Below are 14,430 nucleotides of genomic sequence, written 5' to 3'. Positions count from 1 at the left end.
GTCCAAGATTTTAGAAAAGTCAATACCTTTAGTGCCCAATATGTTATTTTTTTAAAATGTCTTTCATCTGCTATAGTTTATCAGTCCTCAATCTGATATTAAAATGCTACTGTAGAATATGATCTTTTGTCTTCTTCCTGACAAAATGTACAAGGATATCGCTTGGAATATTTCTCAGTCTTAGAAAATGCAAATTGATCTTATAGGCCTTATCAATTTCTGTACCAATATATCCTGGTTCCCAATCCAGAATCCAGATAGAGAATTAACAATCTTTTCTTTAACATCCTTTCCACATTTTTGGGAATTGCTCTAACTCTTAAACAATTTCTAATAAGGCTTAATTGTCCAAATCATTTCTCATTTCATTCTCTAACTTTTATCTTATATTTTGCCAGTAATTTCTTATAAATCTGCAGCCAGTTGCCCAACAGATTCTTCAATTTTCTTAATTTCTCCCTTCAGATTTTTCATCATTAATGCAAATCCTTCTTCCATTTCCTTTTTAACTGTTGAGTCATCTTTTTATCAAATTCATTAAACAATTTTTGCAATAAATCTGATAAAATGCAGTAAGTAGTTCTAATAAACCTTTTCTCTTGTGGTAGCTTCTCTTGTGGTTGCCATGGTGAAAAAAGTGAAGGTTTGTCAGTTACTATGGTGAAAATAAAAAGTAGGCTTCTTTTTCTGTTTTGTGTCTCTGTCTTAAGACATTTCATTTCAATTGGCTGTTCATAGTCACTGTGATGCTGTCTGGCTCAAATTACTTTTTTCTTCTAGTTTTATAAAATCCACCAATTATTACAGTTCTTATATATAAACAGTCAATCTTCCAACAACAGTCTGCTATGTCAGTCTAATTAAATTTACTATTTTCAAAGAAATTTTCTTCCCAAAAAAATATTTCTTCTATTTTTTAAAGTCACAGTCATCCATTTCTTTTTGAAACTTTCTGATATTACAATGTTTTCAAGATTTTTGCCTTTAAATTAAAATCGTTTAAGATAGTCCCCCCCCTTCTTAATTTAAAAGAAAAAGGCATTCACAGAGATTTTTTACTCTTAAATGCTATTTGGAATATCTTTTAAAAAGGTGAGGCTTTTGCCAGTCAAATATCCATAAAAATGCCACACAGCAATTTAGGGCATGTTGTAAATCCCTCAGATCCCAAGTTGAGCATAGTACCTTCTCCCTAGGCAATAATGATTTTAAAATTGCAACCAAAATTATTCTTATAGAATGGGGAGGGGGAAATCCTCTGAAATATATTGATAAGAGTAATTTTTGCTTTTCTAATGTTCATCACATAAAACACAGTCTACTTTTATTGCTGAATGTGCACAGGACAGCAACTGCATCTGCATAATTTGACATATGAGAGATAAAAATCTATTCAGCACTATAGGATCAATATTTTTGCCTGCCAAAACAAAACAAAACAAAAAACCTTACTGGATGTTAATTTTTATAACAATGTCACCTTTAGGTCAGCATTTTGAAATATTTGCATTCCCTGGGTTGTTTTTTACTTATGCAACTTTTCATTAAAACATGATTTGTTTAGTAAATTAATTTTGTTTCACCAATTAAATACTAAAGTGAGCTGCTTATTTAAGAATAATTCAAACTCTAATCATAAATGTTTCTAACTTCATGCAGAAAAAAATGCTGTTTAATTAGCTACATGGATTACTGACTGTTAAAACTGCAAAATTGGAAGAGATATGGTAGTTTTATTCCATTAGCTCTTCCTGCATGCCTCTTCAATAGAACTGAGGAGAAAAATTGCTATATTGCTTTTTTCAAAGTCTTCTTAAAAATTTATTTGGGTACTTCAACCTATAACCAGCCATCAACCACTATCAGCTATCAAGCATTTCCTTGGCCTTCCCCATTTTGTCAATATTATACAAGTTTGGAAATAGAAGAGAAACTTTCTCAGTTAGGAATTTTAAAAAAATACATGCTGTCAGGCATCTAAATTCTATGTATTGTTTACAACCCTAAAAATCTTGGAGGGCAAATTTCTAATGTATTCTTTTATTTTCAGAATATATAACTTCATAAAACACTTAACTTTCTTGTTCACAGCAAAAAATTACACAAACAGTAGGGTTATTATAACATTTTTTCTGTACTTTTTACAAAACATTATAGCAGCCATGTAATATGACATGAAAACAATTGCATTTAAACTGACTGTTTGAATTGCCTGAAAATATGGCAAATTATCTGCATATTCTAATCTTGTTACTAAATTAGTAATTCAAAGTATTATTTAAGAAAGCTGTGGTTATTTTGCCTTCTAACATAATAATAATCATCCAATAACATGTGAGAAAAAAGTATTAGCAAGTAATGAAGAAATAATATAACATTCAACCAGACACAAATATATTTACAACTATTCAATATTGCTCTCTGTGATATTTATAAAATACTTACTAATTATATAACATTAACAGTATAATGTCAGAATAATCAACAGAATTCCTTCCTCTTTACTTGAATTAATTCCATATACTTCATCTTCACTGAGCTACTTGTACTTTTCTTTTGGTATATCTTAACCCTATAACATATCATTAACTTCTATTGAAAGTCTCAGGAATTGGATTTGAATTTGTATACCTTAGATCAGTGGTTCTCAACCTTTTTAATGCCGCGACCCCCCAACCAATCGTAAGTCGAGGACTACTCAACCGGTCATAAGTCGAGGACTACTCAACTGGTGCAGCACCATTTGCAGAATGGAACTTTTGGCGGGCTCAGCAGGGCAGAGACAGCCTAGACAATTCCTATTGGCTTTTGAAAGCCAATAGAATTAGACTCTGTTCAAAAGAGTCTATTCTATTGGCTTTCAAAAGCCAATAGAATAAAAGGGAGTAGCACAGCTAAGGAAAAGGGAAAAAAATGGCGGACTGCGTTGTTTGGCGACCCCCGTGAAATGGTTGTTCGACCCCAAATGGGATCCCGGCCCACAGGTTGAGAACCACTGCCTTAGATACAAGTTCTACTTACATTGGACTTTTCTTTGGAATTGCAGGATTTGCTGGGATCCTCTAATAATCCATATCAGAACAATTGACCTTATTGCTGATTCCCATAGACCTATCAATGCTTTAAACCATTGGATTATAAATCCTATTATGCCTTATTTTATATCAGATCTTATTTTTCTTCTTCTCAAAATCAATTCTTAGTCTAGTTTCACCAAAAGAAATCAAAAACAAAATGATACAAAATCACTGTGCTCTTTAATTATGGCTGAGCCCTAGGTCTGGTTTTGAGAAGAATATCATGTACTGATTATCATATTGTTATAAATGCATTAAATTCTGCATCAAAGAATTGAAACAAACTAGAAACCAGAATAAATCCTCTCTAAAATATCATACTTTTATACTTTCATTTAACTATGAGTTGATCCACACAGTTAGGGTATGTAACCTACATGGATATTTTCAAAGAAAAGGAAAAGAAAAGAAAAGTTTCTATTATTTTATGTTTCATTCTAATTACTCCTTGCACAGCTAGAAAGTTAACTAGATAACAAGAAAATTAATGTATAGTTTTAATAAAATTCACCATACTTTCCCTGCTACTCTACAAAATGGTTGCTCCAACAAAGCAGTGACAGACTTACGTAACTCTCCTACTTTCAAGATATCACACAGCATCTTTGTCAATTCAATGCTGCTCCGACCAAATGGACATTCATGCTTATCTTCTCGGCTGCTATTTTCCAATACAATCTGAAATAGAAACAAAGTTACTTATTTCAAAGGACTCTGAGTAGCCCATGACATTACAAAAAGAAAAACAGAACTATAACAGATAAATAGATTGGAACTATAATAACAATAAGATCAATCCCAAATTTAAGTCAAATTAGTTGTCAAGTCCTGCTTGGAATACTTCCTTACATCCTGCATTCTTATATCGTAACAATGGGAAGATTCTCCCATAGCCTTTGAGAAGCGTTGTTTTTTTTAAGCAAGGTAGTCTCAGTTTAATCACAACTATTCCAAACTTTACTTTTGAGATACAATTACCAAATAAAAAGTTGTTGTTGTTGTTAGTTGCGAAGTCGTGTCCGACCCATCGCGACCCTATGGACAACGTTCCTCCAGGTCTTCCTGTCCTCTACCATCTTCTGAAGTCCATTCAAATTCACACCTACTGCTTCAGTGACTCCATCCAGCCATCTCATTCTCTGTCGTCCCCTTCTTCTATTGCCCTCAATCTTTCCCAGCATTAGGCTCTTCTCCAGTGAATCCTTCCTTCTCATTAGGTGGCCAAAGTACTTGAGTTTCAACTTCAGGATCTGGCCTTCTAAAGAGCAGTCGGGGTTGATCTCTTCTAGGACTGACCGGTTTGAACGCCTTGCAGTCCAAGGGACTCGCAGGAGTCTTCTCCAGCACCATAGTTCAAAGGCCTCAATTCTTTGGCGCTCAGCCTTTCTTATGGTCCAGCTTTCACAGCCATACATTGCAACTGGGAGAACCATGGCCTGGACTATACGCACTTTTGTTGGCAGGGTGATGTCTCTGCTTTTTAGAATGCTGTCTAGATTTGCCATAGCTTTCCTCCCCAGGAGCAAGCGTCTTTTAATTTCTTGGCTGCAGTCCCCATCTAAGATGATCTTTGAGCCCAGAAAAATAAAATCTGTCACTACCTCCATTTCTTCCCCATCTATTTGCCAGGAATTGAGAGGGCCGGATGCCATGATTTTGGTTTTCTTAATGTTGAGTTTCAAGCCAACTTTTGCACTCTCCTTCTTCACCCGCATCAAGAGGCTCTTTAGTTCCTCTTCACTTTCTGCCATTAGAGTGGTATCATCTGCATATCTTAGGTTGTTGATATTTCTCCCGGCAATCTTAATTCCAACTTTTGATTCATCTAGCCCTGCCTTTCTCATGATGTGCTCTGCATATAAGTTAAATAGGCAGGGCGACAGTATACAGCCTTGCCGGACTCCTTTTCCAATTTTGAACCAATCAGTGGTTCCGTGTTCGGTTCTCACTGTTGCTTCTTGACCCGCATATAGATTTCTCAAGAGACAAATGAGATGGTCTGGTACTCCCATCTCTTTAAGAACTTGCCAATTTGTTGTGATCCACACAATCAAAGGCTTTGCATAGTCAATGAAGCAGAAGTAGATGTTTTTCTGGAACTCCCTAGCTTTCTCCATGATCCAGCGTATGTTGGCAATTTGATCTCTAGTTCCTCTGCCTCTTCGAAATCCTGCCTGTACTTCTGGTAGTTCTCGATCCACATACTGCTGGAGTCTAGCTTGTAGGATTTTAAGCATAACTTTACTAGCATGTGAAATGAGTGCAATGGTGCGATAGTTTGAACATTCTTTGGCATTGCCTTTCTTTGGAATTGGAATGTAAACTGACCTTTTCCAATCCTGTGGCCACTGTTGAGTTTTCCAAATTTGCTGGCAAATTGAGTGTAGCACTTTTACTGCATCGTCTTTTAAGATTTTGAATAGCTCAGCTGGAATACTGTCACCTCCACTAGCTTTGTTGTTGCTCAGATTTTCTAAGGCCCATTTCACTTCACATTCTAGGATGTCTGGTTCGAGGTCAGTGACCATCTCATTGTGGTTATCTGGGATGTTAAGCTCATTCTTGTATAGTTCTTCTGTGTAGTTTTGCCATCTCTTCTTAATCTCTTCTGCCTCTGTTAGGTCTCTGCCATTTTGGTCCTTTATCATGCCCATCTTTGCATGAAACGTTCCCTTCATATCTCCAATTTTCTTGAAGAGATCTCTGGTCCTCCCTATTCTGTTGTTTTCTTCTATTTCTTTGCACTGTTCATTTAAGAAGGCATTCTTATCTCTTCTAGCTACTCTCTGGAATTCTGCATTCAATTGGGTGTATCTTTCTCTTTCTCCTTTGCCTTTCGCTTCCCTTCTTTCCTCAGCTATTTGCAAAGCTTCCTCAGACAGCCATTTTGCTTTCTTGCATTTCTTTTTCTTTGGGATGGTTTTAGTTGCTACCTCTTGTACAATGTTGCGAACTTCCATCCATAGTTCTTCAGGCACTCTGTCTATCAGATCCAGTTCCTTAAATCTATTTGTCACCTCTACTGTATATTCATCAGGAATATGATTTAGTTCATACCTGAGTGGCCTAGTGCTTTTCCCTACTTTTTTCAATTTAAGCCTAAATTTTGCAACGAGAAGCTCATGATCTGAGCCACAGTCAGCTCCTGGTCTTGTTTTTACTGACTGTATAGAGCTTTCTCCCATCTTTGGCTGCAGAGCACATAGTCAATCTGATTTCTATGTTGACCGTCTGGTGATGTCCATGTGTAGAGCCGTCTCTTGGGTTGTTGGAAAAGAGTGTTTGTTATGACCATCGTATTCTCTTGACAAAATTCTATCAGCCTGTGCCCTGCTTCATTTTGTACTCCAAGGCCAAACTTGCCTGTTATTCCGGTTATCTTTTGGCTTCCTACCTTTAGCATTCCAATCCCCCATGATGATAAGGACATCATTTTTTGGTGTTAATTCTATAAGGTGCTGTAGGGCTTCATAGAACCGGTCAATTTCATCCTCTTCAGCACCAGTGGTTGGGGCATAGATTTGGACTACTGTGATATTGAATGGTTTGCCTTGGATTCGAATTGAGATCATTCTGTCATTTTGGGGATTGTATCCCAGTATTGCTTTTCCTATTCTTTTATTGACTATGAAGGCTACTCCATTTCTTCTGAGGGATTCTTGCCCACAGTAGTATATCTGATGGTCATCTGAGTTAAATTCACCCATTCCTGTCCATTTTAGTTTGCTGATTCCTAAGATGTCGATGTTCAGTCTTGTCATCTCTTTTTTGACTACATCTAGCTTGCCTTGATTCATGGATCTTACATTCCAGGTTCCTATGGAGAAAAAATCTTTACAGCATCGGACTTTCCTTTCACCACCAGATATATCCACAGCTGAGCGTCCTTTCGGCTTTGGCCCAGTCGCTTCATTCTTTCTGGCGCTACTAGTACTAGCCCTCTGCTCTTCCCCAGTAGCATATTGGACACCTTCCGACCTGAGGGGCTCATCTTCCAGCGTCATATCTTTTTTCCTTTTAGTACTGTCCATGGGGTTTTCATGGCAAAGATACTGGAGTGGTTTGCCATTTCCTTCTCCAGTGGATCACATTTTGTCAGAACTCTCTGCTATAACCTGTCCGTCTTGGGTGGCCCTGCACGGCATAGCTTATAGCTTCATTGAGTTACGCAAGCCCCTTCGCCACGACAAGGCAGTAATCCATAAAGGATTACTTATTTAATCAATAAAAAGTTATTGATCTTTTAATCTGGCTGGATGCAGCAGTAGGTGACAGCAAAGGGCATTTTCAGAGCGATATTGACTAAATCAAAAACTGTGGCAGCTGCTGAAAGTTGCCTCTGGTCTTTGGCACAGGATTGCTAAATTTGTGAAACTATTCACTTGAGTTAGAACAAGTTTCTATTTTATTCCATATGATAATAGAATATATGGATTAACTACCGATGGAATTAAACATTATGTGGCATAACAGTTTGTTTGTCAAGTGTTAATTGTGGAAGTCTCAATCTTCTGCAGAGACTATTGCAATATGTTCACTTTGACTTTATATTGCTTCTTCCAGTCCTTACAGAGCTATTTCCTTGTAAGATCTGTGTCCCAGAATCCATGCATGATTTCTTTATAATTAGGCCACACAACAGAAGATAACTAATGCTGGATTTTTTAGGGAATGCATAATTATCTTCTAAAAAACAAAAGATTTTGAAAACTACTACACTAACATTTGACAGGTTATATACAATAAATGGATATATACTAGGGTGACCTATTATTTTAAAATCTATTGTTAGAATTCAATATACAATCTTAAAAGACGATGCAGTAAAAGTGCTACACTCAATTTGCCAGCAAATTTGGAAAACTCAACAGTGGCCACAGGATTGGAAAAGGTCAGTTTACATTCCAATTCCAAAGAAAGGCAATGCCAAAGAATGTTCAAACTATCGCACCATTGCACTCATTTCACATGCTAGTAAAGTTATGCTTAAAATCCTACAAGCTAGACTCCAGCAGTATGTGGATCGAGAACTACCAGAAGTACAGGCAGGATTTTGAAGAGGCAGAGGAACTAGAGATCAAATTGCCAACATACGCTGGATCATGGAGAAAGCTAGGGAGTTCCAGAAAAACATCTACTTCTGCTGCATTGACTATGCAAAAGCCTTTGATTATGTGGATCACAACAAATTGTGGCAAGTTCTTAAAGAGATGGGAGTACCAGACCACCTCATTTGTCTCTTGAGAAACCTATATGCGGGTCAAGAAGTGACTTCCGGTGGTTAAAGCGGTGGAGATGGCGGCTACTTTGTAGCCGTCCTCCTGAGAAGGTGTCAGATCCGCGGAGCACAGCGTTTACCAGCTGGCCCGCGGCTCGCAATCCCCTTCCCGGGCGAAGGGAAGGGGTAGAGATCGCATGAATAGAGGTAGAACCTCTTAACTCTCCCTGGATTTTTATTTTTAGGGGGGTAGAAAGAGGGTTCCCTCGGAGTTCATTGCCTTCTCCGCCTCTCAGCTGTCTTTGTTTCTTCGGAAACAAAGCGAGACGCCGCTACCATCTCCGTACTTAAAGAAACCGTGAGTAATCTTAAACCGGACAGAACTGTTTAAAGGATTTTATTTATAGTTTAGCTTTATTTTATTTTTTTTTAGTTTATTTAGTTTATTTAGTATGTGTTGATTTTTTTTTTATTTTTTTGAGCTTTCTCTTTTTTTTTCGGGCGGAAAAGTGAGAGTGAAAGTAAAATGGCGTTTTGAAAGTTTTTTTTCCTTTAAAAGACGGATCGGCTGAATTGTTGTTTAATACTGCTTTTTTTTTACTTTTTTACTTTTTTATTCTTGGGGACTTTTAGATTGATCTTATTTTATTCTATTTTATCTTATTTTTAATTTTTTTTTGGATTACTTATTTTTATTGGTATTTTTAAGAAGAAAGGAAGATAAATTAAAATGGCTTCAAAACGACAACCAGCTACTGCAGCTTCTAAAGTAACTTCTTCTCCTGCTACTTCTACTGTGCAACAACAACTTAAAATAATACCCTCAGTGCAGCAACCTAAATCCACTCCACCTTCACCTCCCCCATCTGGCACATCAGCACAAGACATTAAAGAAATAATGGTAAGTGCCGTCTCACAGTTTAGGGAGGAAATGAAACAACTTTTGGACCAGAATAAATCTGAAACTAAGGAGGAAATGAAGAAAGAGATGAAGGAGCTTTTAGAACAGAATAATGCTATTTTGAGGGATGATATACTTCTAGCTCTATCTGGAATGGCCTCAGTGGTTGTGAAGCTGGACTCCAGAGTAGAGGAAATTGAAGAAACAGTTGAACTTTTGGATTATAAATTTCAAGATATGGAGAAAAAAGTGGAGACTTCACAAGATGATATTCTTATGTTCCAGTATAGACAGATGGAATATGCTTTGAGAATAAGGGGTCTGAAAGAAGATAAAACTCAAGATTTGATGGAAATGGTGATTAATGACTTGGCTGTTATTTTGAATATTGATAAAGAAGAGTTACGTGGGGATGTGGAAAGAATTTATAGAGTTAATTCTTGGATTGCAAAACAGAGGAATTTGCCTAGAGATGTGGTGATATATTTTGCTAAGAAGTCTTTGCGAAATCAGATTCTACAAATTTTTTATAATAAAAGATTTCAGATTGCTGCCCAAGATATTATTATTTTAAAGGAAATTCCACCTAAAATTTTAAGAAGCAGAAAAGATTTTGCTTTTTTAGTAAATGAACTTAAAGCAAGACAAATGCCATTTAGATGGGAGATTCCGATGGGCATTGTTTTGAGCCATGCGGGGACACGTTATAGACTTAATACAGTTGCTAAAGCTAAGGAATTTTATAAAACGGTCCTGGGAGCAGGCTCTCCTTTGCCCATGATGCATAAAGTCTTGAGTGACAAAGAGATGGAACAGAAATCTGAAGGTACAGGGATGATGACTGCTGGACAGGTGGTATGGATGTCTCAACCAGAGGTTAAAGAACAGAGAATGACCCGTGCAGCACATAAACGTAAAGAAAAAGAACAACAGAAAAAAGAAAAAGAAAAAGAAATTGAAGAATCTACTCAGCAAATTGCTTCAGTGCCGGTGGGAGGAGCAAGACCCAAAAGCTCTGCTACATATTCATCAGCAGCAGAATTTGAGCGGATCTTCTCCAGGCTGAAGGCCAAGGGAGATGGCAAAGCTCCTGTCCTGGAATGTTAATGGATTAAACATTCCTCAAAAGAGAAAAAAAATTTACCACTATTTGAAACAACATAACAATGATATTATTTGCTTGCAAGAAACTCATATTACAGCTAAAGATCAAAAATATTTAAATAATCCTCGCTTGGGATCTCATTTTGTATCTCCCGCCCCTGGGAAGAAAGGGGGTGTGGTAATCTATGTTAAACAGAATTTATCTGCTACCTTGTTAGAATCAGATCCTTACGGAAGATATGTTATGCTTGAACTTGGTTTATATGGCAAGAAAATTCTTATTGTGGGGTTGTATGCACCAAACCAGCAACAGGAGCAATTTTATAGGTTACTACATCAGAAAATAACTTTGTTGGACTATAGATCTGTGATTTTAATGGGAGACTGGAATGGTGTCTTAGATATACAAATGGACAAAAAAGGCTCTTCTACCTTTTTTAAACAGGCTAAATTACCTAAAGCCTTTTTTGATATGAAAGAAGATTGGGAATTGAGAGACTATTGGCGTGAACGTAATCAAGAAGAAAAGGATTTTACGTTTTTCTCAGATAGACACCAATCTTTCTCAAGAATTGATTTCTTTTTGATCACAACAGATTTATACAACAGGGTGAAGAATGTAAAAATTTTTCCTAGGACATTGTCCGATCATAGTCCAGTTTGGATGGAACTGTTTGTAGAGAAGGAAGATAGGAGATCCTGGAGGGTGAATGAGAATTTATTTAAACAAGAAAAAAATGTTCATAAATTAAAGGAATGTTTAAAGGAATATTTTACTTTAAATATGAACAAGGGAACATCAATCTCAATGGTCTGGGATGCAAGTAAAGCTTTTATGCGTGGTATTTTGATAAAAATGAATAATTTGCATAGACAGAAACAGACTCAGAAACGGAAAGACTTGGAAGAGGAGATTAAATTAAAAGAGAAACTTTTAATTTCAAATCCCTTAGATGAAAAGGTTAAAGGAGCTTTAAAATTGTTAAAAACACAATTTAACATGCTGATGGCTGATCAAGCTGCAACTAATTTGCTATTTATGAAACAAAATACATTTTGTAATGCTAATAAACCAGGGAGATGGTTGGCTTATCAGTTAAGAAAAAAACAGAAACAGAGGAATATAGATAAAATAAATTATAATGGTAAATTGGTTTATCAGAAAGAATTGATTAAGAAATCTTTTTTAGAATACTATCAAAAATTATATAAGGGTACTAATATTCAAATTACAGATATAAATAATTATTTAGGCAAAGTTAACTTTCCTAAATTAACAGAAGATCAGGAAAAAAAGATTAACGGTTTAATTACTAAGGAAGAAATTGTTACAGCTATTAAACAACTGAAATTGGGCAAAGCGCCGGGTACGGATGGGTTGACATCTATTTATTATAAAGCTTTAGTAGAAGAGATGATTCAACCGTTGTGTGAACTGTTTAATAATTTATTACAGGGGTTAGAGATCCCTCCATCCTGGCGTAATGCATTTATATCATTGATTCCAAAAGATAGTCAAGATCTTACTTTGCCTAAAAATTATAGGCCTATATCTCTTTTAAATGTGGATTATAAAATTTTTGCAAAAATTTTAGCTAACAGGCTTATGGGGATCTTGCAGCAGTTTATACATAGGGATCAATCGGGTTTTATAACTGGAAGGTATATGAAGAATAACGTTAGACAAATTATTAATTTATTAGAGTATTTAGAAAAGAATAACCAAGTCTCTGCAGGCCTGATATTTTTGGATGCTGAAAAAGCCTTTGACCAAGTGAATTGGCAGTTTATGCTGTGTTTAATTAAGGAGATGAATTTTGGACAAAATATATTACAAGTATTATCCAATATATATCAAAAACAGACTGCTCAAATTATTGTAAATGGGGGTTTGTCAGAGGCTTTTGTAATAGAAAAAGGAACAAGACAGGGATGCCCGTTGTCTCCGTTATTGTTTGTTTTAACATTGGAAATTTTGTTGATTAAAATTCGGGAGTCTCAAGAAATAAAAGGAATAGAAATTAATAAAAAAGAATATAAATTAAGAGCCTTTGCAGATGACTTGGTTGTTACTTTGTCTCAACCTGTTTCTTCGGTGGTGAAATTATTACAATTGATTCAACAATATGGACGTGTTTCTGGCTTTAAAATTAATAATAATAAGACCAAAATATTAGCTAAAAATATGACTAATGGTGATAAACAGGCTTTAGTTAACTTAACAGACTTTGAAATCGTTGATAAGGTAAAATATTTGGGGGTTACATTATCTGCTTCTAATGTAAAATTGTATAAAAATAATTATGAAAAGCTGTGGATGGAGGTACAGAAGGATTTAAAAAACTGGAATAATTTACAGTTATCCCTTATGGGCAGAATTGCAGTTATTAAAATGAATGTCCTGCCAAAGTTTATTTTTTTGTTTCAAATGTTACCTATTTTAAAGAATGAACGTAATTTAGATGAATGGCAAAAAGGTATTAATAAATTTGTTTGGGCAGGGAAAAAACCAAGGGTGAAACTTAAAATAATGCAAGATTTTCGTGAGAGAGGTGGACTCAAGGTACCAAATATGAAATTGTATTATGATGCTGTAGTATTGACATTGATTAGCGACTGGGTGAATTTAACAAATACAGAAATACTTCATTTGGAAGGCTGGGACCTACTTTTTGGATGGCATGCCTATTTAATATTTAATAAAAAAGTGGATTGGGTTTTTAAGTCTCATATTATAAGAAACTCTTTGCTAAGAGTGTGGAGAAAGTATTATAAAAGTGACTTCAAAATACCATTATGGGCTATACCTCGGCATGCCATAGAAGGTATAAGGAAAGGGGTAAATATGGACAAGGTCTCTTACGTACAGTTACTAAGATGGGATGGCCAAGACTGGCAGTTAAAATCTTTGGAAGAATTAACACATGAAAATTTAACTTATTCATGGTTCCAATATAGACAAATAGTGGATAGATGGAAGATGGATTGTAAAACGGGCTGGCTTAGAGAAGATGAAATTTTTTTAAAACAAGTAAGAGATCAAAGGCCAACCCATATTAAGAGAGTTTATGGGGTTTTAGTGGAATTAGATTCAGAACTTGAACTAGTTAAAGATTGTATGATTAAATGGGCACAGAATATTGGTGAAACGATTTCAATGGATACTTGGGAACTTATTTGGATAAGAAATGTTAAATTCACACAAGCGCAAAATTTAAGAGAGAATTTTTATAAGATGTTTTATAGATGGCACCTTGACCCAAAGAAAATGTCCATTATGTACCCTAATCTACAGCCGAAATGCTGGAGATGTGGATATTTGGATGCTACCTATTACCATATTTGGTGGACGTGTAAGCATATAAAAGCTTTTTGGATTAAGATATGGTGGAATATTCAAAGAATTTTTAAAAGGAGGGTAAAATTTACTCCGCAATTATTTTTACTAGGTATTGTTATTGACTGTGATGCTAAGGAGGTTATATTGATGTTAAATTTGATTACAGCCGCTAGGTTGTTAATAGGACAATATTGGAAGAAGGAATCTTTGCCTACTTTACAAGAATGGTTTCATAAAGTTTCGTATTTGGCAGAAATGGCAAAGATTTCGGCTTTCTTAAAGGAGCAATCTCAAGAAAAATTTTTTGCGGTATGGGAAAAATGGATAAATTTTATACAACATAATTTGGATATGGAAAAATATTATTTAGCCTTTTTATAATTTGTAATGATTGTTTTTTCTTTCTTTCTTTCTTCTTTTTCTTTTTTATATATATACATTTTTTACGTATTATTATTCATATATATTTTTTTTTTATATATATATGCTTTATTCTTCGTCTACTTTCTTCTTTCTTCTTTCTCTCTCTCTCTTCTTTTCTTATTTCTTTTTTTTCTTTTTTAGTATATATTATTCATTTTAAAGTTTATGTTATGTATATTATTATTATATATATTATTACTGTGATTTTTATTATTATTATTAATTATTTTATAAATTGCAAATGTTATTTTTAAAATATTTGCTAAATAATCCTATATTCAGTTCTGGGAAGTCGGGGGGGGGGTGGGGTGGTTGGGGAGGGGGGGGTGGATTCTTATTTGTAAAACTTTTGAAAAATTTCAATAAA

General features: G+C 35.2%; 1 protein-coding gene across 3 annotated transcripts in view; it reads right to left on the bottom strand.

The window, feature by feature from the left end:
- Positions 1-14,430, bottom strand: part of ELMO1 (engulfment and cell motility 1) — a 367,271-nt gene that overhangs the window by 137,027 nt on the left and 215,814 nt on the right. For all 3 annotated transcript variants that reach the window (XM_039336764.1, XM_039336765.1, XM_039336766.1), the window contains one exon: positions 3,647-3,755. In XM_039336764.1, coding sequence (XP_039192698.1) covers positions 3,647-3,755 — 109 coding nt within the window. The remainder of the gene's footprint in view (positions 1-3,646; positions 3,756-14,430) is intronic.

Source organism: Crotalus tigris, unplaced genomic scaffold, assembly GCF_016545835.1.
Source record: "Crotalus tigris isolate CLP2741 ecotype Arizona unplaced genomic scaffold, ASM1654583v1 scf7180000017666.379230911805:20528666, whole genome shotgun sequence".
NCBI lineage: Eukaryota > Metazoa > Chordata > Lepidosauria > Squamata > Viperidae > Crotalus > Crotalus tigris.
The sequence above is the reverse complement of the archived record's forward strand: the minus strand, read 5'-3'. Positions and strand labels throughout refer to the sequence as shown.